At 44.4% G+C, this 24,460-nt stretch overlaps 2 protein-coding genes across 2 annotated transcripts in view; both read right to left on the reverse strand.

The window, feature by feature from the left end:
* Positions 1–941: 941 nt before the first annotated feature.
* LOC138199086 (acidic mammalian chitinase-like) lies at positions 942–6,276 on the reverse strand. Its single transcript, XM_069151018.1, has 10 exons — positions 6,253–6,276; positions 5,962–6,166; positions 5,308–5,364; positions 5,041–5,206; positions 3,533–3,657; positions 3,205–3,328; positions 2,552–2,734; positions 2,343–2,459; positions 1,511–1,637; positions 942–1,370 (listed from the first exon to the last, which is right to left on the reverse strand). Exons 2-10 carry the CDS (start codon positions 6,138–6,140, stop codon positions 1,162–1,164), a joined length of 1,287 nt encoding a protein of 428 aa, XP_069007119.1. The 5' UTR covers positions 6,141–6,166; positions 6,253–6,276; the 3' UTR covers positions 942–1,161.
* Positions 6,277–7,611: 1,335 nt separating this feature from the next.
* cntn2 (contactin 2) overlaps positions 7,612–24,460 on the reverse strand; it is a 41,776-nt gene continuing 24,927 nt past the window's right edge. Inside the window, exons 2-23 of the mRNA XM_069152864.1 lie at positions 22,128–22,307; positions 21,868–22,009; positions 21,478–21,650; positions 21,224–21,319; positions 20,932–21,144; positions 20,658–20,760; positions 20,400–20,581; positions 19,968–20,104; positions 19,406–19,535; positions 19,037–19,187; positions 18,694–18,821; positions 18,347–18,522; positions 18,120–18,240; positions 17,791–17,949; positions 17,336–17,485; positions 17,120–17,190; positions 16,735–16,969; positions 13,408–13,523; positions 12,498–12,684; positions 11,810–11,922; positions 11,088–11,256; positions 7,612–9,169 (exon numbers count right to left, since the gene is read on the reverse strand). Of these exons, the coding sequence (XP_069008965.1) occupies positions 9,069–9,169; positions 11,088–11,256; positions 11,810–11,922; positions 12,498–12,684; positions 13,408–13,523; positions 16,735–16,969; positions 17,120–17,190; positions 17,336–17,485; positions 17,791–17,949; positions 18,120–18,240; positions 18,347–18,522; positions 18,694–18,821; positions 19,037–19,187; positions 19,406–19,535; positions 19,968–20,104; positions 20,400–20,581; positions 20,658–20,760; positions 20,932–21,144; positions 21,224–21,319; positions 21,478–21,650; positions 21,868–22,009; positions 22,128–22,182 (3,108 nt within the window). The 5' untranslated portion in view covers positions 22,183–22,307 and the 3' untranslated portion in view covers positions 7,612–9,068. The remainder of the gene's footprint in view (positions 9,170–11,087; positions 11,257–11,809; positions 11,923–12,497; positions 12,685–13,407; positions 13,524–16,734; positions 16,970–17,119; positions 17,191–17,335; positions 17,486–17,790; positions 17,950–18,119; positions 18,241–18,346; positions 18,523–18,693; positions 18,822–19,036; positions 19,188–19,405; positions 19,536–19,967; positions 20,105–20,399; positions 20,582–20,657; positions 20,761–20,931; positions 21,145–21,223; positions 21,320–21,477; positions 21,651–21,867; positions 22,010–22,127; positions 22,308–24,460) is intronic.

Below are 24,460 nucleotides of genomic sequence, written 5' to 3' on the forward strand. Positions count from 1 at the left end.
ACACACTTCAGACAACACACTTCACACAACACACTTCACACAACACACTTCAGACAACACACTTCACACAACACACTTCAGACAACACACTTCAGACAACACACTTCACACAACACACTTCAGACAACACACTTGACACAACACACTTCACACAACACACTTCATACAACACACTTCATAGAACATAGAGTTCAACCGACTAAATGTTCTCAGACACTCCTCCTTCACGTCTCAGACATGTTCCCTCTACACACGTCAGCTACACGTCTCAGACGTTTTCCCACTGCACACACCTACTAAACCTCTCACAAATGTTCCCCTTGCACACGCCTACTACACGTCTCAGACATGTTCCCCCTGCACACGTCTACTACATTTCTCAGACATGTCCTAGCTTCACATGCTTACTACACATCTAAGACATTTTCCCCCTACACATGCCTTCTACACGTTTCAGACATGTTCTAGCTGCAAACGCCTACTACATGTCTCAGGCATGTTCCCCTTGCACACGCCTACTACACGTATCAGACATGTTCCAGCTGCAAACGCCTACTACATGTCTCAGGCATGTTCCCCCTGCACATGTCTATTACACGTCTCAGACATGTTCCCCCTGCACACGCCTACTAGATATCTCGGACATGTTCCCCCTACACGCGCCTACAACACGTGTCAGACATGTTCTTGCGGCACACACCTAATACACGTCTCAGACATGTGGCACTTTTATATCTAGACATTAAAAACACTGTTCTTTCCTGTGTTCATATTTAATGCCTTTGAATTACTAATGTGTCTGAATTAAATTAATTAAATATGAAGGATTTTAGGTGCATAGATCTGCAGATTAGCATCCTCCTATGGGGGACATACATGTAAATATAATATAATCAGTGATATTGTGGAACCAGACAACAGAAAGTCATCAGGAAGCTTCATTAAAGGAAGCAAAATGTATTTAATGATGTATAAAATGTTCCAGATGATGAATGAAGAGAAACGTTTAACTGTAAACACAAAGAGTCACCAGGTGTTTTATTCATCAGGATATTTCTGGTTTATTAAGTTGAGAAAGCAGTGATTCAGCTGTGAAGATGTTTCTGTTGGAACCACAATGCTGAATTCACCCTCTCATCAAGGGACCGGACCGCCTGGTTCTCAGGGCCAGTTGCAACACTTGCAGGAGTCCCAGTAGATGAGTCCGGGCTGGCAGCGGTGCAGGTACGTGTTCCCCAGGTAGCACTGGAAGTACGTGCTCTTATCGGCCGGGTTCTCATACAGTCCGTCGGGCCGGCCGCGGCAGAAGTCGGCTACGGGGTCCCGGGTGGTGGTGGGGGCGGGGGTGGTGGTGGGCTTCGGGCTGAAGCCTGAATAATCAGAGAGAGAGAAGTTAGACAGTAGCGAGAACGGAGGAGGGTTTACTGACAGCTGACTGACAGGAACACTCGGTCACAGTCAGTGGGCGGAGCTACATAGGAGGAAACACTGAGCTGCATCGTTTATTTACCCATCGACATCCGAAGGTGGTTGATCAGAGGATACGACCCGGCCGAGCAGAACCCGCCGCTGAAGTCGTCCATGTCCAGAGTCCACACGTGGGCACCGCCCAGGTTCTTTTCAGTCATCCACTGGACCTACAGAACAGAACCGGAAAATTAGAGACCGGACTACAGGTTTACTGAACAGAACCAGAACCAGGAGAAAGTGGAGAAACAGGTGAACCAGGAGAACCAGCAGAACCCGGAGAAACAGGAGAACCGGAATAAACAGCAGAACCTGGAGACACAGGAGAACCAGAATAAACAGCAGAACCTGGAGAAGAAATAGGAGAACCAGCAGAACCAGGAGAACCCGGAGAAACAAGAGAACCAGTAGACCCAGTAGAACCTGTAGAACCAGGAGAACCAGCAGACCCAGCAGAACCCGTAGAACCAGAAGAACCAGCAGAACCCGGAGAAACAGGAGAACCAGGAGAAACAGGAGAAGCAGCAGAACCTGGAGAACCAGGAGAAACAGGAGAAGCTGGAGAAGCAGGAGAACAAGCAGAACCTGGAGAACCAGGAGAAACAGGAGAATCATCAGAACCCGGAGAACCAGGAGAAGCAGGAGAACCCGGAGAAACAGGAGAAACAGAAGAACCAGCAGGACCTAGAGAATAAGAAGAAACAGGAGAACCAGCAGACCCAGTAGAACCCGTAGAACCAGGAGAAACAGGAGAAACAGCAGAACCCGGAGAAACAGGAGAAACAGGAGAACCAGGAGAAGCAGGAGAACCAGGAGAACCAGTGGAACCAGGGGAACCCTTCCTGTTTGAGGCAGACAGAGGTGACTCCGGTTACCTTTGAGGAGAAGCTGCGCTTGTCGTCATAACCGACCCAGGAGCTGGCGGAGGTGGCGTAAGGAACTTCCTGTTCAGATATCCATTCGATGGTGGCGCTGCTGGTGAAGTCACAGATCTGGAACCAGAACCAGAGTTAGAGCAGCCAACACGGGGATGGGTGGAGACAACACGGGGATGGGTGGAGAGACTCCAACATCAGGACATTACCTCGTAGAAGGCCCAGAAGCCGGCGGTGCCAGTGTACGGTCCGGCAGCAGCCGGTCCGTTGGACGGAGCTCCGAGTCCGGACGCGGCACCGCGGAGACGGAAGGTTCGTCCGTAAGTCGGAAAACCGAGCAGCAGCTTCTGGGATGGAGCTCCGAGTTCCAACCAGTAGGATACGGAGGAGTTCTGGCAAAAGGAGAGAGGAGGAGGTCTATAACAGCGGAGGAGTCTATAACAGAGGAGGAGGTCTATAACAGCGAAGGAGTTTTGGGAAAAGGAGAGAGGAGGAGGTCTATAACAGCAGAGGAGGTCTATAACAGAGGAGGAGGTCTATCACAGCAGAGGAGGTCTATAACAGAGGAGGAGGTCTATCACAGAGGAGGAGGTCTATAACAGCGGAGGAGTTCTGGGAAAAGGAGAGAGGAGGAGGTCTATAACAGAGGAGGAGGTCTATCACAGAGGAGGAGGTCTATAACAGAGGAGGAGATCTATAACAGCAGAGGAGTCTATAACAGAGAAGGAGGTCTATAACAGCGGAAGAGTCTATAACAGAGGAAAATCACAGAGGAGGAGGAGGTCTATAACAGGAGGAGGATGATCGTGTGTGTGTGTGTGTGTGTGTGTGTGTGTGTGTGTGTGTGTGTGTGTGTTCTTACGATGTTGTGATGGATGTGTGAGCCCGAGTCCAGAGAGCTGCGGTACAGCGGGCTGTTGTGCGCTGTGGCGTCCTCCCAGTGTCCGTGGAAGTCGTACGTCATCACGTTCATGAAGTCCAAACGTCTGTCGGGTCACACAGAAGAACCGGGAGCACCAGGAGAACCGGGAGATCAACACCAGAGGAACAACAAGAGGTAGAGACATGTCCAACGTCAGGACCGTCTCATTTCAAACTACGATGTCCCTGTTTCAGCACCGGTACCAAACCCAGACATGATTGGAGCCCTGATGAGAATATATTAGATAAATATTAGACGTCAGACTCACGCTGAGATCTTGTTGACTTCGTACGCTCTCTCAATGGTGGGACGGAAAGACGCCACGTTGGCCGACAGCAGCAGCTGAGTCTTCTTGTTGTCTTTGGCATCATCCTCGAAGGCCGTGGACAGCTCCTGTTGGGACAACGGACAGAAGACGCTCAGGTCAATGTGTCCTTCTTTGTCTGTCTGTCTCTGTCTGTCTCCATCATCTCCATCATCATCTCCATCATCTCCATCATCTTCATCATTTCCCTCATCATCATCATCATCTCCATCATCTCCATCATCATCTCCCTCATCTCCATCATCATCTCCATCATCATCTTCATCATCTCCATCATCATTTCCATCATCATCTCCATCATCGTCATCATCATCTCCATCATCATCATCATCATCACCTCCATTATCATCATCATCATCTCCATCATCGTCATCATCATCATCATCATCATCATCATCATCATCATCATCATCTCCCTCATCTCCATCATCACCTTCATCATTTCCCTCATTATCTCCCTCATCATCACCTCCATCATCATCATCATCATCATCATCATCATCATCATCTCCATCTTCATCATCTCCACCATCATCATCATCATGTCCATCATCATCTCCCTCATTATCTCCCTCATCTCCATCATCATCATCATTTCCCTCATCATCATCATCATCTCCATCATCTCCATCATCATCTCCCTCATCTCCATCATCATCTTCATCATTTCCCTCATCATCTCCATCATCATCTCCATCATCTCCATCATCTTCATCATTTCCCTCATCATCATCATCATCTCCATCATCTCCATCATCATCTCCCTCATCTCCATCATCATCTCCATCATCATCTTCATCATCTCCATCATCATTTCCATCATCATCTCCATCATCGTCATCATCATCTCCATCATCATCATCATCATCACCTCCATTATCATCATCATCATCTCCATCATCGTCATCATCATCATCATCATCATCATCATCATCATCATCATCATCATCATCATCATCATCATCATCTCCCTCATCTCCATCATCACCTTCATCATTTCCCTCATTATCTCCCTCATCATCACCTCCATCATCATCATCATCATCATCATCATCATCATCATCATCATCTCCATCTTCATCATCTCCACCATCATCATCATCATGTCCATCATCATCTCCCTCATTATCTCCCTCATCTCCATCATCATCATCATTTCCCTCATCATCATCATCATCTCCATCATCTCCATCATCATCTCCCTCATCTCCATCATCATCTTCATCATTTCCCTCATCATCTCCATCATCATCTCCCTCATCTCCATCATCATCTTCATCATTTCCCTCATCATCTCCCTCATCTCCATCATCATTTCCATCATCTTCATCATCATCATCATCTCCTACAGTGTATCAGTTCCCTCAGCTGATGATTGTGCAGGTTGTATTGAAGCTTCCTGACTGAGAAGGTTAGACAACAGTTAGAGCTTTTGTTTGAGTGGAGCTCACCGTGACCAGCAGGGTGAACTTCTCCTTGTCCTCCTTTGGACTCCCGTTGTGTCCTGGATATTCCCACGCCAGGTTCAGACCGTCAAAGTTATGAGTGCGCAGGAAGCTGATGGCAGACCGGATGAAGGTGGCGCGGTTCTCAGGTTTGGCAACCATGGCAATGAACCTGTTGGGATGGAAAGGAGACAGGACAGAGGGACAGAGACGGTTGGACCTTTGAGAGGACGAGTGCGGAGGACAGACAGCTGGTTTAAGAGAAGATCTTACGGGCTGATTCCGTTGACCGTCCCTCCGACAGACAGCAGAGTCTTCAGAGCAGGATTCCTGGAAACAGAAAATCATCTGAAATATTCACACAGTCAAAGTGATGCAGAAAATATCTTGAATTCATTTATGATTTATTATGATTGAACTGTGACCATGTTCATTTATAAATACTGTTTATGATGTATTTACATTGAACATATTAAGAAGTGTACTTTTTGTTTATTCTGCACATATTATTGTTGGACTCCTCCTGAACGGTTTAATGGTTCAGTCCAGACTTCACACACAACCTCGTATTCTGTTGTGTCTCTAAACACCAACGACAATTTTATTTACATTTTTCAAACACTGTGACACTCAAGGAGCATGTTCAATCCAACACGCAAACATGAAACATGATCCGACATTGTACAAAAAAACTGAAAACAGATTTGTGGATCATCTGTTTGTTCTTCTTTAAAATACTTCTGGTCTGAATATTGTTGTAAAAGTTGTTCTGCTCAGAGAAGCATCATCTCTGGAGGAAATACTGAATATATAAATATATATAATACTATAAACAGGCTTGTTCTGGCTCAGCTGGATGCAGACTGATGGTCTCCAACAGAGAACTTGTTTTAATGCTGACTCAGCAGCGTGGGTTCGTGGACTCACACGTTCTTCAGGCTGCTCAGCCGGCCGTACTGCTGCACGTCATTCCACTCGATGGAGCTGATCTGGTTGAAGCTGTTGATGGAGGCCAGAGCGTAGATGACGTGGGTGCACAGGAACGGGTCGATGTTGTCCGGGGAGAACTTGCCACTGCTGGGTCGATACTGGGCCCAGTTGGTCATGTGACACACCAGCTTGTTGGAGGAAGCTGAGGGAGGACAAAGAGCAACACTTTAAACTGTGTTTGATGATGATGGTGAGAGGAAGAGTCTGTCAGTCAGAGGAGGAACTCACCGATGTGCAGGACGAACAGAACGCCCAGGGCTGCAAAAACAAACAAACAAACACAATTCATGAGTATGTCATCAATTCTGCTGCTCAATCATTTATGATTTTGGGCTCTATTAAATGCCACAATAACAATAATAATAATAATCATAATAATAATAATAATAATGTGATAGACTTGATGTGATAGGTTCAGTTTGATGCTGCGCTGGCTCTCGGTGACCTCTGACCCCTCTGTTTATGTAATGAGAGGATGCAGTGATGTGTTCACCTATGATGAGTTTAGTCATGGTGCTATTCGGAGGTCGGCCCAGAGTCCTGCTGCGGAGATCAGCCTCTGATTGGTCAGAAAACAGTCACCTGACATGACAGAAGACAAACATTAGTTATTCAGTATTATTTTTTCATGTTTTTCTGCATTTCATACAGAAGTTAACTGAACAAAGTTTTTTAGAAACTCACTGATATTCTACTGGATGATAAACAATTCAAAAAAATCTATATAATAACTGATATGATTGAATTATTGGTCTGCATGCAGCTGCCATTAATTAAAGTACAAAACATGGTTCTCCATGTAAACATAAAGGACCTGCAGCTAAACTGTCCAACAATATGATGATGTCGTTACCTTTCTTCAAGAGGAGCAGAAGCAGAGTCCGCAGCTTGCTACTCACGCTCCAATTTATATTGACTCATTAATGACTAATGGAAGGAGTCAAAGTGCAGCTGATAAGGAGGTCCAAGGAATAAGGCATGCTGGGAAATGATAAGACTAATCAGATTATACTTCACCTCCATCACCTAATAACAGGATGTAATGATCGGTCATCAATACTGAAGGTGGAGCTGATGGAGGGAGGCAAGGAACCTTTCTGAAGGAACCTGCAGCTGCTCCATAGGATGGGGGCGGAGCTTAAAGTAGAACATCAGAGGAACTTCAGGGGAACATCAGAGGAGTTTGTAGTCACCTGGTGAGGATCACAGATCTGTTATCTGCAGTTCTCCTGTGGAACCACGACTCGGTGAATGTGACCAGCTGACGCTTCAGACAGGTGTCAGCTCCAGGATACAGGAATTAACTTCCTTTTTTCAAATGTGTCTCTATTTGTTTGAAGGTGTGAATCTATCTATCTATTCACACCTGCACACTGGTCACTTTATTAGGGACACCTGATTGAAATGGTGTAATTCAGATGAGTTTAATGTCCACCTGCTGCTTCACCTGCATGTTTCTGGGGTTTAACTTGGAGAATCCTGGAGAGCGTTTTATAAATAAAATGTATTTTTATTATTATTCTATCATTTATATCAGTGTCACTTTAAAACATGACGGTAAAAAGAGTAAATACACACGTCATTGAATACAATCCCAAGGTGTTTATTTGAAATCATATTTACAGGTTCAAATCCCCACAGAAAACATGATGCGGCATATGAAGCCTCGCTGGTCGCTCCAAGTCCAGTTGTAGATGTTCTGCAGTGAAAACTGAAGCAGTAAGAAAATACTGAGTGAAGCAGGAGAACATGAAGCAGGACGCCATTCAGAGCTCTGAGTTTTTGTAACCATGATGATGGAAGTCCTCGAAGCTTAACGTTACATCATCATGACCCAGACATGACCCAGACATGACCCAAACATGACCCAGACATGACCCAGACATGACCCAAAAATGACCCAGACATGACCCAGACATGACCCAAAAATGACCCAGACATGACCCAGATATGACCCAAACATGACCCAGACATGACCCAGACATGACCCAAAAATGACCCAGACATGACCCAGACATGACCCAGACATGACCCAAACATGACCCAGACATGACCCAAAAATGACCCAGACATGACCCAAACATGACCCAAACATGACCCAGACATGACCCAAACATGACCCAGACATGACCCAAAAATGACCCAGACATGACCCAGATATGACCCAAACATGACCCAGACATGACCCAGACATGACCCAAAAATGACCCAGACATGACCCAGATATGACCCAAACATGACCCAGATATGATCCAGACATGACCCAGACATGATCCAGACATGATTCACCTCATCACCTCATGATATTCGGCACACGTGTGAAATGAATAATAACGTATTAAAACAAACTGTTGTGAACAGAAATCGAGCAGCAGGTCTTCCAGTCTGAGACAAACATCAAAATCAGTTCGTCAGAAATCAACCTGCTGACAGGAAACAGTTCTCAGAAAATCATCCAAATAGAGAAATGAAAGCAGACAAAGTTTGATGAGCTGCTGACAGAAGAAAACTGACTGTCAGAGGTCACTTCCTGTGTGTTACATCACAGCTGATAGACTCTGACAGAATGACTGAGGATGATTTATAGCACTGTTAACATATCCGATAACTTTGGTGAGCAGCTCTTTCATCTCAGAATAAAACAGCTGCAATAAATAAAGAGGCTCTGAACACAGGAAGCAGGCACAAGAATGAAGAAACGCTCTTCCTTCAAAAGAAAAGAAAAGGAACAGTCATTGTGAGTGTAGTTTGATATAATACAGAGAGAATGAGCAGGAAACCACCACACAGGTGGGGTGGTGCACATAGTATTTACACCTGCAGGACGTAGTTGAGACTCCTCAGACAGGCATGTTCATACTGACCCTCCACACGCACCTCCTCTTTGTTAATGTAAAACAAATGCCACCCCTCATCATTGCATTGACTCCCCCCACCCCCCAACCCCCACCATCAATCCATTCCCCCCCCTCCCCCCTCCACCACCACAGGCTGAGACACAGGAGTTTCCAGCCCTCAACAGTTCAGTTCACAGAGGTCAGAGGTCACAGGTGGGACAGAAACACCACAGGGAGGAGGAGGAGGAGGAGGAGCGTGTGGGCGCACGGCGTGGAGGAAGCGTCCTTCTGCACCATCATCCCGGTCCCTGAGAGACAGAGGACAGACAACGTGAGTCCCTGACAGTCTGCAGACAGACATGGTTCAAACAGGGCAACGATTCACAGGAGCCTGTAAACCTTTGACCTTTGACCTTTATAGCCAGTGCACCTGAAATGTTATAGAACAATATGAAAGTCTGACTTCAGATACTGCTGACATGTTTATGATCCACATATTAGATATTCTAATACTCCTATCAGTAAGATAACATGCTGTCAGATAAACCACAGGTCCATACAGGTGACCTGTTCTTACCTCCACCTGTAACCTCAAATAACACATTCATAAAAATAACATTCATAGAAATAAAACATTTATAAAAATAACATTCATAGAAATAAAACATTTATAAAAATAACATTCATAGAAATAAAACATTTATAAAAATAACATTCATAGAAATAAAACATTCACAGAAATAAAATTCATATAAATAAAACATTCATAGAAATAACATTCATAGAAATAAAACATTCATAGAAATAAAATTCATAGAAATAACATTCATAGAAATAAAACATTCACAAAAATAATATTCATAGAAATAAAATTCATAGAAATAACATTCATAGTAATAAAACAGTCATAGAAATAACATTCATAGAAATAAAACATTCATAGAAATAACATTCATAGTAATAAAACAGTCATAGAAATAACATTCATAGAAATAAAACATTCATAGAAATAACATTCATAGAAATAAAACATTCATAGAAATAAAACATTCATAGAAATAACATTCATAGAAATAAAACATTCATAGAAATAAAATTCATAGAAATAAAATTCATAGAAATAAAACATTCATAGAAATAAAACATTCATAAAAATAAAATTCATAGAAATAACATTCATAGAAATAAAACATTCACAAAAATAACATTCATAGAAATAAAACATTCACAGAAATAACATTCATAGAAATAAAACATTCATAGAAATAAAACATTCATAAAAATAAAATTCATAGAAACAACATTCATAGAAATAAAACATTCACAAAAATAACATTCATAGAAATAAAAGTCATAGAAATAACTCATAGAAATAAAACATTCATAGAAATAACATTCATAGAAATAAAACATTCATAGAAATAAAATTCATAGAAATAACATTCATAGACATAAAACATTCATAGAAATAAAATTCATAGAAATAAAACATTCATAGAAATAAAATTCATAGAAATAAAACATTCATAGAAATAAAATTCATAGAAATAACATTCATAGAAATAAAACATTCATAGAAATAAAATTCATAGAAATAACATTCATAGAAATAAAACATTCATAGAAATAACATTCATAGAAATAAAACATTCATAGAAATAAAATTCATAGAAATAACATTCATAGACATAAAACATTCATAGAAATAAAATTCATAGAAATAAAACATTCATAGAAATAAAATTCATAGAAATAAAACATTCATAGAAATAAAATTCATAGAAATAACATTCATAGACATAAAACATTCATAGAAATAAAATTCATAGAAATAAAACATTCATAGAAATAAAATTCATAGAAATAACATTCATAGAAATAAAACATTCATAGAAATAAAATTCATAGAAATAACATTCACAGAAATAAAACATTCATAGAAATAAAACATTCATAGAAATAAAATTCATAGAAATAACATTCACAGAAATAACATTCATAGAAATAACATTCATAGAAATAAAACATTCATAGAAATAGCATTCATAGAAATAAAACATTCATAAAAATAACATTCATTAATACCATCCTCCTCCACACCTGACAACAGGTGCAGGGCGCTGCCCTCTGCACACATGCCTTGGTTTTTAATCACTTTTCTATTAGAATTTTAAATAAATACACAATAATTACACTTTAAAATTCCTTGTGCCTCCTGTTTCTCACCTGAGTCCCTCGACACGATGATCTCGTGTGCCGGCCCGTCTCCCCCCTCGCCCCACGACCGGATCTCCAGAACCACGTAGCTGTTGTCTTTGGGCAACGGGAGGCTCACCGACATCTTGGACTTGTCCAGAAACTTCAGCACCGCCTGGTCCTCATGCTTGTACAGAACCTGACAGAACACAGAAGGAGAACCTCAGAGGTTAGAACCTCGGAGGTGAGCAGGAGAACCTCAGAAGATCGTAGGAGAGGACACTCCATCACAGTGATGGTATGAAGTGTCTCAGTGGGTGACTTGTGGACCACGTCTGGTTCCACGTAGGAACATGTCTGGTTCCACGTAGGAACATGTTTTGTTCCAAGGAGGAACACGTCTGGTTCCACGTAGGAACATGTCTGGTTCCACGGAGGAACATGTTTGGTTCCATGTAGAAACATGTCTGGTTCCACGGAGGAAGATGTTTGGTTCCATGTAGGAACATGTCTGGTTCCACGGAGGAACATGTCTGGAGCATGTCTGGTTCCACGTAGGAACATGTTTGGTTCCAAGGAGGAACATGTCTGGTTCCACGTAGGAACATGTTTGGTTCCAAGGAGGAACATGTCTGGTTCCACGTAGGAACATGTCTGGTTCCAAGGAGGAACATGTCTGGTTCCACATAGGAACATGTCTGGTTCCATGGAGGAACACGTCTGGTTCCAAGGAGGAAGTGAACAACACTCACCTTGTAGCCCAGAACTGCTGACTCATTGTGCATGGCGGTCACATGGTCCCACCTCACCGTCACAAAGGAACCCTGAGTCTTCCAGGACACGTTGCCGGGGGGACGGTTGGGAGCTGAAACACAAACAGACATTTAGAGAAATCCAACATGTCAGAGACGTCCTGAGCTGTGGGGACAGTCTGTCTCATCATGATGATGTCACTGCTGATCTGATTACATGTCTCACCCTCTCCTGACATCACATCCCACATCCGTGTGTTGTGTCTCTGTGTGTGTCCTACGTGTTCTCCTCATAGTGACGGTGTGTAGTATGTGGTGTGGTATGTTGTGTGTAGTGTGTAGTATGTGGTATGTTGTGTGTAGTATGTTGTGTGTTGTGTAGTATTTTGTGTGTAGTATGTTGTGTGTGGTATGTTGTGTGTTGTGTGTAGTGTGTTGTGTAGTATGTTTTGTGTAGTATATTGTGTGTCGTATGTTGTGTGTAGTATGTTGCGTGTGGTATGTTGCGTGTGGTATGTAGTGTGTTGTGTGTAGTGTGTTGTGTAGTATGTTTTGTGTAGTATATTGTGTGTCGTATGTTGTGTGTAGTATGTTGCGTGTGGTATGTTGCGTGTGGTATGTAGTGTGTTGTGTAGTGTGTTGTGTAGTGTGTTGTGTGCAGTATGTTGTGTGTCTGTGTGTGTCCTACGTGGTCTCCTGGTAGTGATGGTGGTCCGTGGAGAAGACGGTCCGGTTCCGGCGCTGTTGTAGGCCAGCACAGCAACGTGGTACCGGGTGCTGGGTCGGAGTCCGGACACCCTGGCGGTCGGTTCCAGTCCTGCGGTTCTGACCCGATCCGCTGCCGCCTCCCGTTCATGCTGCCGCCAGTACCGGATCTGAGGACACACATGACGGCAGGAACACGTTAACAGAACACGGAATGTTTTCATCTCCTGTTCTGATGGTCCAATGGACCTGTTGCTGAAGGAGGACAGACAGATGGAGGACAGACAGATGGAGGAAAGACTAATGGAGGAAAGACTGATGGAGGACAGACAGATGGAGGACAGACTGATGGAGGACAGACTGATGTAGGACAGACAGATGGAGGACACTGATGGAGGACAGACAGATGGAGGACAGACTGATGGAGGACAGACTGATGGAGGACAATGATGGGGGACATACAGATGGAGGACAGACTGATGGAGGACAGACAGATGGAGGACAGGTAAATGGCGGACACTGATGGAGGGAAGACAGATGGAGGACACTGATGGAGGACAGACAGATGGAGGACAGACAGATAGAGGAAAGACTGATGGGGGACAGACTGATGGAGGACAGACTGATGGAGGACAGACAGATGGAGGACAGATAGATGGCGGACACTGTTGTAGGGCAGACAGATGGAGGACATTGATGGAGGACAGACAGATGAAGGACAGATTGATGGAGGACAGAATGATGGAGGACAGACAGATGGAGGACACTGATGGAGGACAGACTGATGGAGGACAGATAGATGGCGGACACTGATGGGGGTCAGACAGATGGAGGACACTGATGGAGGACAGACAGATGGAGGACCTACTGATGGAGGATAGACATGTCCTCACCTCGTATCCTCTCAGGATGCCATTGGCGCTCAGCTGCTGGACCGGCTCCCAGGACACCTGGATCTCGAAGGCGGAAAGCGCCGTGGCGTTGATGTTTGAAGGTCCCACTGTTGGCTCTGTAAGGAGAGGGCAGAGGGCAGAGGTCATGGTCATTTTAATATCAGCCTCCTGTAAGTTGACATTACCCTCTAGTGGTGACATCAGAGACTGCAGGAGGAGACACAAGAAAACAAACTGAACTCGAATTTTAAAGAGGTCCAAGAACAGACATGCTGTAGATACCTCAATTTATATATAATGTATATTTATACATACTGTATTCATATATACCTCTATTTATACGTACTGTATATATATATATACTGTAGATACCTCTATATTTACTATATATTCATATTTACTGTATTTATATATATCTCTATTTAAATATACTGTATTTATATAAACTGTATATTATTATATACTCTATTTATATATACACCTCTCCTTATATATATACTGTATATTTATATAAACTGTATTTATATAGATAGTGTATTTATATATACCTCTATTTATATATACTGTATTTATATATATACATATATATATATATACATACTGTAGATACGTATATTCATATATACTGTATTTATATATACCTTATGTATATATACTGTCAATGCATCTATTTATATATACTGTATTTATATATATATTGTCAATACTTCTATTTATATATATTGTATATTTATATACACTGTATTTATTTATTTATATATATATATACTGTATTTATATATATTGTATTTATAAATACCTCTATATATACTGTATTTATATACATACACTGAAAATGTGTCTATTTATATATATATATTGTATTTATATACACTATTTATATATACACCTTTATTTATATACACTGTATTTATATATATACACTGCAGATACATCTATTTATATATATTGTATTTATATATACCTATTTATATGTACTGTATTTATATATACTGTATTTATATATACCTCTATTTATACGTACTGTATATATATATATATACTGTAGATACCTCTATATTTACTATATATTCATATTTACTGTATTTATATATATCTCTATTTAAATATACTGTATATTATTATATACTCTATTTATATATACACCTCTCCTTATATATATACTGTATATTTATATAAACTGTATTTATATAGATAGTGTATTTATATATACCTCTATTTATATATACTGTATTTATATATATACATATATATATACATACTGTAGATACGTATATTCATATATACTGTATTTATATATACCTTATGTATATATACTGTCGATGCATCTATTTATATATACTGTATTTATATATATATTGTCAATACTTCTATTTATATATATTGTATATTTATATACACTGTATTTATTTATTTATATATATATACTGTATTTATATATATTGTATTTATAAATACCTCTATATATACTGTATTTATATACATACACTGAAAATGTGTCTATTTATATATATATATTGTATTTATATACACTATTTATATATACACCTTTATTTATATACACTGTATTTATATATATACACTGCAGATACATCTATTTATATATATTGTATTTATATATACCTATTTATATGTACTGTATTTATATATACTGTATTTATATATATACGGAATATGCACTCCTCTGCCACTTTATTAGGTACACCTTGCTGGTACCGTTGGACCCTTTTGCCTTCAGAACTGCTTTATTTCTTAATTCTTGGTGTCGTAGATTCAACGAGCTGCTGGAAACATTCCTCAGAGGTTTCGCTCCATATTCACATGATGACATCACAGTTGCTGCAGATTTATCAGCTGCGCATCCGTGATGTGAATCTCCCGTTGCACCACATCCCAAAGCTTCTATTAGATGGAGATGTGACCGTGGAGGCCGTTGGAGTCCAGTGAACTCATCGTCATGTTCCAGAAACCAGTTTGAGATGATTTGATCTTTGTGACGTGGTGCGTTATCCTGCTGGAAGCAGCCATCAGAAGACGGTCCACTGAGGACATAAAGGGACGGACACGGTCAGCAGCAATACACCACCATCACACCACCATCATCACACCACCACCACCACCACCATTACACCACCATCACACCACCACCATCACACCACACCATCACACCACCACCACCCCACCACACCACCATTACACCAACACCACACCACCACCACCACCACACCACATCACACCACCATCACACCACCAGCACACCACCACCACCACCACCAGCCTGAACCGCTGATACCAGGCAGGATGGATCCACGCTTTCATGTCGTTGACGCCAAACTCTGACAACCATCTGAATGTGGCAGCAGAAATCCAGACTCATCAGACAGAGACGTTACTCTGATCTTCTACTGTCCAATGAGCCGGTGTGAATCCAGCCTCAGTTTGCTGTTGTTAGCTGACAGGAGGACCCGGTGGTCTTCTGCTGCTGGAGTCCGTCTGCTTCAAGCTTCCACGTGTTGTTCAGATCTTCTGCATACCTCGGTTGGAACGAGTGCTTATTGGAGTTGCTGTTTCCTTTCTATCATCTCCAACCAGTCTGGCTGACCTCCTCTGACCTCTGGCATCAACGAGGCATCTTCGCCCAGAGAACTGTGGCTCACTGGATATTTTCTCTTTGTCGGACCGTTCTCTGTAAAGCTAGAGATGGTTGTTGGTGAAAATCCCAGTAGATCATCAGTTAGTGAATACTCAGACCAGCCCGTCTGGCTCCAACAACCTGCCACCTTCAAATCACTGAAATCACCTTTATTCCTGTTCTGATGCTCCATTTGAACTTCAGCAGCTCGCCTTCACCGTGTCTACATGCCTCAATGCATTGAGCTGCTGCCATGTGATTGGCTGATTAGATATTTGCATTAACAAGTAGTTCAACAGGTGTACCTAATAAAGTGGCTGGTGAGTGTATGTCTATATATACACTATATATATATATATACACGTCCATTTACACAAATATATACAGTATATATGTATACTGTATAGACGTCAATACGTATATATGTATGTGTGTGTATATATATATATATACACACACACACACATACATATACACACACACACACACACACACACACACATACATATACATGTATGGATATAAATATAGGTACATGTATTTACATATCAAATAAATAAAATGTCATCATTGGCCACAAAGGAGTTTCGTGAGGTCACAGTGACCTTTGACCTATCAAATCGAATTAGTTCAACCTGAACATGTTTAGAAGACAGTGAGGTGGGGGCGGGGCCAGAGGACAGGTGTGGACTCACCTTCCTCTGCAGAGTAGACCACCGCCACCTGGCTGAAGGGACCTTCTCCTCGCCGGTTGTACGCTTTGATCTTCACCTCGAAGGGGCTGTATGGCGTCAGGCTGTCGTTGTAGTGGACGTACCGAGACGAGTCCACGTGGGCGACTCGGACCTCCGACCACGTCCACGTGTCCCGCCTCCTGAAGGCCAGGATGTAGCCAAAGCCGTCTCCATTCTGGTACTCTCTGGCCATTGGCTGCAGGAAGTCAACATGTCATCACATTATTCATCACAAGATTCACATCTGTTCACACACACTCACTCTCTCACTCACACACACACACACACACACACACACACACACACACACACACACACACACACACACACACACACACACACACACCGTCCAGGTAACGATGAGTTCACTGCGGTCTCCTCCTCCTCCTCCCAGTCCGCTCGGAGCCACGGTAGGAGCTGAGGGACAAACATACAGACACAAGGATCAGTGGGACGAGGGGACGGAGGGGATGGAGGGGACTTATTCCTGAGAAATTCGAGTTTGAAGACAAAGAACAAAGATCAGATGATACTTGAAGATTCAGCCACCTGAGAGACTCACCTGCCTGCTGCGTGCGGATGATGTGGGAGGACATGCTGGGTTCTCCGCTGCCCAGGATGTTGCTGGCGATGACCTGGAATTCATAATCCATCCAGGGCATCAGTCCCATCACACGAGCTGACTCAGCGTTCCCTTCAATGTTCACTGGGTCTGAGGACAGACAGACGTCACTCACATGGACGGAGACATCATATCAAACTACAGTTTAATCTGAGATTATATCAAACCAGATTAATCTCATATTAAACTCTCACCAACACTTTTATCTTGAAAGAAATAATGTGCTGCGTTCCCCACCATGTGGAGCTCACATCTTGTAACACTGAACAACATGTTACAATCTTAGAAGATACACAAAATAACAGTTCACTCACAGACAGGTCTGACAATATAAAACCTCATTAATAGACTGATGAATTTTACATTACATTACAGACGTGTCTGTCTGAACTCACCTGTCCTCATCCTCCTCCACTCTGACGACAGCGCCGAGCGGCCCATGATGACGTATCTTCCGATGGGACTGTGGTTGTCGTAGCCTCGACTCCACCGGAGCTCCACCGACGTCTCCGCTACGTTCTTCACCAGTAGACCTCCAGGAGGTCCAGGGGGGCCTGAGAGAGGTCAGAGGTCAGAGTGAATGGTTCACATCACTAAGAGAGGTCAGAGGTCATCTTCTTCCCTGTATCTACAGGACTCCATGACATCATGATCTTCCTCCATGACATCATCATCCTCCCATGAACCTGCATCAGTGAGAACATGACAGACAGCTGTCGCTCACCTCGGACCACCAGCTTGGCTGCAGCGGCGGCGCCGTCCACCACCGTCTGAGCGCTGCAGCGGTACGACCCAGACTGACCCAGCTGAGTGTTCGCGATCAGCAGGTCCCCGATGTTCTCCTTCTGAAGGGCCGACAGAAACAAGAAACCCAGATCAAACATCAACCTCAGAACCAAACGTAGATCAAACATCAACCTCAGAACCAAACTCCAGACAGGACCGACTCACCCCCTCCACCCGGTGGTACGGCCCAGCAGAGCTCTCCAGGTCCAGCAGGACCCCGTTCAGGGCCCAGGTGAAGGTCAGGTCCATAGTGGGGTCGTGGGAGGCATGACACTGCAGTGTCACATTCTCTCCCTGGTTGATGTCGGCGTTGGATGGAGCCAGAGTGATCTTAGTGGCATCTGAGGGATGGAAAAGACTTTATATTAAAATCAGGGAGGGGCGGGGCTAAAGGGCAGTTCAGACAACATCTCCATGGCAATCTGTCAAAGAATATCTCCATTGTAACCTGTGTGTGTGTGTGTGTGTGTGTGTGTGTGTGTGTGTGTGTGTGTGTGTGTGTGTGTGTGTACCTCTGACAGACAGGTGTCCGGTGCTGTTGGCTTTCCCCAGGTAGTTCTCAGCGAAGCAGGTGTACTTCCCTTCGTCCGCCCGGCTGATGTTGTGGATCCACAGGATGCCGTCAGGAGTGACAGTGACTCTAAGGACAGACGGAGGTCAGGAGGTCAAACAGCTGCAGCTCAACACATGGATGGAATATAATGAGTCACAGGTCATCCAGTCCAATAAACAGGAAGCAGGATTCAGATCGAGTCCTCAGTCTCAGGAGCAGCATCTGTGTTTCATCTCCGTGTTGTTTGTCAGATATTAAACAGGAACCTCCTGCTGCATCATGAAACCAGACCAGCTGACTACCTGCTGCTGTTGGTGAGCAGCTCCGTCCCGCGGCTCCAGAACAGACTGGGCTTCGGGGCGGCTCGGGGCCGACACTCGATCATCACCTGACCGCCTCGAGCTGCTGGGATCAACTTCCTGACCGGATTCAACCGGAAATCTGGAGCCTGAACTGGAGGAGGAGCCACAGGAGAGGATGTTAGTTAGAGAGCAGACAGAAGAACATCATACTGATGTACTGAGCTTCAGCCTGCAGCAGTGTGTTCTTCACCTACAGTCTACAGTAGAGACAGGTTGGACTCTGTGTCGGCCTCAGACTGGAAGACAGACTCAGACTGGAGGACAGACTTAGACTGGAGGACAGACTCAGACTGGAGGACAGACTCCTACCTTGGACTCTGAGCTCTGCAGTAGAGTAGATGGTGCCATGTTTGTTTTCAGCCACACACTGGTACATCCCAGAATCCTCCAGGGCCAGGTTACTGATCTTTAGATGGGCTCCGTTCACCTGCACCCGGTCCTGAAGGTGGAGGAGGGAGGGAGGGAGGAGTGTGTGTGTTGGGGAGGAGGGAGGGAAAGGAGGGGGGGTCAAACAGATGTGGGACATGTGAGATGAAGCCTGTACTGCACCGTAATGTACCTCACTGTACCGTACCGCACTGTACCGTACCGTACCGCACTGTACTGCACCGTACTGTACTGTACTGCAATGTACTGCACCGTACTGTACTGCTTTGCACTGTAGTGTACTGCGCCATACTGCACTGTACTGTACCGTACTGTACTGCATCGCACTGCACTGCACTGTAATGTACTGCACCATACTGTATTGCATTGCACCATACTGTCCTGTACCACACTGTACTATATCTACAGAGCTGCAGTGTGTGTGTGTGTGTGTGTGTGTGTGTGTGTGTGTGTGTGTGTGTGTGTGTGTGTGTGTGTGTGTTACCTGCGTGCTGAGTGGTAGTCCGTTTCTCAGCCATCGTACAGACGGTCGAGGTTTCCCAGCAGCCACACAGCTCCAGTGAAGCTCTGAGCTAATCTCCACCTCCGAGTCACTCATCACCTGCAGCCAGTCGGGCTGAGCTGATATAGATATAATATCATATATGATATATATATAATATACTATAGCATTCAATATGTAACATATATATAATAATAAACAGCTGTGTGGACTCTCTGTTGGTCAGATATCCAACATACAACATATATTACATAATATGACATACAGTATATATATATATAAAATAATATATAATATAAATATAATATAATATATATAAACATATAATGGTGTGATGACTATGTGGTCAGAGATCCAACATGTGTCTAATATAGCTATAATAAATATATGATAATAAATATGAATAATAAAGACCTTGGACAGTGATGCGTCCCTGGTACGTGTCGCTGCCTTCTGAGTTGTACGCCTCACACTCATAAACACCCTCGTCATCGAAGGACAGGTCCGGCAGGCTGAGGGCGGGGGCTACCGCTGAGGGGCCGGCCTTAGACGGCATCAGACCATCCAGCTTCCTCCATCGCAGCTTCGGGACGGGACTGGAGGACAGAGGGACGTGAGATGGATTAAACGGAGGGACGTGAGACAGGTGATGATGATTTGAGGGTTTCTTACTTTCCGTAGGCGAAACATTCGAGGTGGGCGGAGCTTCCGGAGAGGGCGTAGGTCTCTGCTGGAAAACGCACCCTGATGCTCGGAGCAGACTTCCTGGGATTGGCTGGAATAAAATTACACGTTAAATACTCAGATTACATTTATAGTTTCATCTGACTGAAGAACTGTCCCTTGCTGTCCCTTGCTGTCCCTTGCTGTCTCCTGCTGTCCCCTGCTGTCTGCTGTCCTCCTACATACATCAGTGGACCGTGTCTGTCCCTCAGCAGTGTCTCACCGTCCGGCAGCACGGTCATCAGGTTGGCCTTGCTGAAGGTGCTCTTGGTGCTGATATCGGTGTTGATGGTGGTGAAGCAGAAGTAGTTCCCCGTGTCGTTAGGCTCCACCTTTGCCACGTACAGGTTCCCCGTGACCTGCGACACGAACCAGCGGCCGTCGTCCTTCCTGATGAAGTTGGGGAACTCGTTGAGTAACCAGCGGTAGGACAGAGCTGCAGAGGAGACAGAGCACACTGTCAGCTGGTCCATTGGGTTCTCCAGAACTCCAGGACCCGTGCAGCGGAGGGGTACCTGGGTAATGAGGTGGCGGCTGGCAGGCCAGGAAGGTTCCGACGCCCTCGTAGGCCGTCTGAGGACTCCTGCTGTCGGAGGGGAAGTCGTGGAGGTCTGCAGAGACACACAGGGTCAGAACCGCAGGGACACACACATGGTTCTGGTTCTGATGTGTTTGAGACTCTCCGTGTCTCCTGGAGGACACACTGAGACTCTGTGTCTTCTACAGTGTCTCCTAGATGACACCTGGTGTCCAGGTGAGTCTCACTCACAGCCGAACTTCAGGTGTGCCGCCCTGCTGATGATGGTGCCGCAGCGGTTGATGGCCAGGCACTGGTAGGACCCGGCGTCTCGGACCGGCTCAGGGCTGCTGATCACCAGCGTGCCGGCTACCAGCGTGTACCGGTCTGAACCCAGCGGGATCTCGGTGCCATTCAGGAGCCACCTGCAAGACAACAGGCAGGGTGAACTAGACATGGGACAAATAGGATGTTCAGGTTTCTGTATGACAGAGAGTGAGTCTGGCCCTTTAAGAGAGACTCCCTGTATCTGTGTCTCTGTGTCTGTCTGTGTGTTTGTGTGTGTCTGTCTGTGTGTTTGTGTGTGTCTGTGTGTGTCTGTCTGTGTGTGTTCGTGTGTGTCTGTGTGTGTCTCTGTCCCACCTGTAGGACGCTGCAGGACTGGCCCTGGCCTGACAGCTGAGGGTCACCTTGCCTTCAGTCAAACCCTCGGGGTAAATTAAACTGCTGGGCTGTTCTTCAAACACGGGGCCGCTGTCGTGACCGGACACGCACACGTCTCCACCTGGAAACACACAACTACATGTGACACACCTGTCCAGGTGGATGTTGTGATCCCGTGGTACATGTCTCCATGATGCTTGACACATGTTTGAACAACACTCTGTAAACTGTGGACTCACCGACAGCCTCCTGCAGGAGAACTGAGCTGAGCAGCAGAATCACCAGCAGCTCCATCTTCTGATCAACTGGGTCACAGAGACGAAGGGGAGGGGCCGCAGGGGGAGTATCTGACAGGGGGGCGAGTACCTGATGTGGGGTTGAGTATCTGATGGGGGGGGGGTGAGGCGTCTGGCCTGTGCCTGTTGACAAAACAGAAAACTTTCATTAAACCTTCAACAGGAACACCAACATACATGAAGAACACCAACATACATGAGGAACACCAACATACATGAAGAACACCAACATACATGAAGAACACCAACATATATGAGGAACACCAACATACATGAAGAACACCAACATACATGAAGAACACCAACATACATAAGGGACACCAACATACATAAGGGACACCAACATACATGAAGAACACCAACATACATGAGGAACACCACACCAACATACATGAGGAACACCAACATACATGAGGAACACCAACATACATGAAGAACACCAACATACATAAGGGACACCAACATACATGAAGAACACCAACATACATGAGGAACACCAAAATACATGAAGAACACCAACATACATGAGGAACACCACACCAACATACATGAGGGACAGCAACATACATGAGGGACACCAACATACATGAAGAACACCAACATACATGAGGAACACCAACATACATAAGGGACACCAACATACATAAGGGACACCAACATACATGAAGAACACCAACATACATGAGGAACACCAAAATACATGAAGAACACCAACATACATGAGGAACACCACACCAACATACATGAGGGACAGCAACATACATGAGGGACACCAACATACATGAGGGACACCAACATACATGAAGAACACCAACATACATGAGGAACACCAACATACATAAGGGACACCAACATACATAAGGGACACCAACATACATGAAGAACACCAACATACATGAGGAACACCACACCAACATACATGAGGAACACCAACATACATGAGGAACACCAACATACATGAAGAACACCAACATACATAAGGGACACCAACATACATGAAGAACACCAACATACATGAGGAACACCAAAATACATGAAGAACACCAACATACATGAGGAACACCACACCAACATACATGAGGGACAGCAACATACATGAGGGACACCAACATACATGAAGAACACCAACATACATGAGGAACACCAACATACATAAGGGACACCAACATACATAAGGGACACCAACATACATGAAGAACACCAACATACATGAGGAACACCAAAATACATGAAGAACACCAACATACATGAGGAACACCACACCAACATACATGAGGGACAGCAACATACATGAGGGACACCAACATACATGAAGAACACCAACATACATGAGGAACACCAACATACATAAGGGACACCAACATACATAAGGGACACCAACATACATGAAGAACACCAACATACATGAGGAACACCAAAATACATGAAGAACACCAACATACATGAGGAACACCACACCAACATACATGAGGGACAGCAACATACATGAGGGACACCAACATACATGAAGAACACCAACATACATGAGGAACACCAAAATACATGAAGAACACCAACATACATGAGGAACACCACACCAACATACATGAGGGACAGCAACATACATGAGGGACACCAACATACATGAAGAACACCAACATACATGAGGAACACCACACCAACATACATGAGGGACACCAACATACATGAGGGACACCAACATACATGAGGAACACCAAAATACATGAAGAACACCAACATACATGAGGGACACCAACATACATGAAGAACACCAACATACATGAGGGACAGCAACATGCATGAGGAACACCAAAATATACAGTGAAGGAAATCATTATTTGATCCCTTTCTGATGTTGTTCACTCCTCTTTGCAGATCCTCCAAATCCTTCAGGTTTCCAGGCTGTTGCTCGGCAACAGGAAGCTTCAGCTCCCTCCACAGATGTTCTCTGGGATGAAGGTCCGGAGACCAGCTCGACCTCTCTGTGACCTTCATGTGCTTCTTCTTGAGCCGCTCCTTTGTTGCCTCACCGTATGTTTTGGGTCATTGTGGTGCTGAAGACCCGTCCACGACCCGTCTTCATTGTCCCGACTGAGGGAAGGAGGTCGTCCCCCAAGATGTCCCGGTACGCGGCCACGTCCATCCTCCCCTCGATGTGGTGAAGTCGTCCTGTCCCCTCAGCAGAGAAACACCCCCAAAGCAGAATGTCTCCACCTCCATGTTGGACGGTGGGACGGTGGGGACAGTGGGGACGGTGGGACGGTGTTCTCGGGTTC

This window comes from Embiotoca jacksoni, unplaced genomic scaffold (genome assembly GCF_022577435.1).
Source record: "Embiotoca jacksoni isolate LCO1_2020_lvr unplaced genomic scaffold, fEmbJac1.0.p SCAF_1, whole genome shotgun sequence".
In the NCBI taxonomy this organism is placed as follows: Eukaryota; Metazoa; Chordata; class Actinopteri; family Embiotocidae; genus Embiotoca; species Embiotoca jacksoni.

Coding starts and splice junctions, on each gene's coding strand:
- LOC138199086 (XM_069151018.1), bottom strand. CDS start 6,140: ATGACCAACTGGGCCCAGTATCGACCCAGCAGTGGCAAGTTCTCCCCG. Junction 3,658..5,040: donor AGTTCACCCTGCTGGTCACG/GTGAGCTCCACT, acceptor TTGTCCCAACAG/GAGCTGTCCACGGCCTTCGA. Junction 3,329..3,532: donor GAAGTCAACAAGATCTCAGC/GTGAGTCTGACG, acceptor GTGACCCGACAG/ACGTTTGGACTTCATGAACG.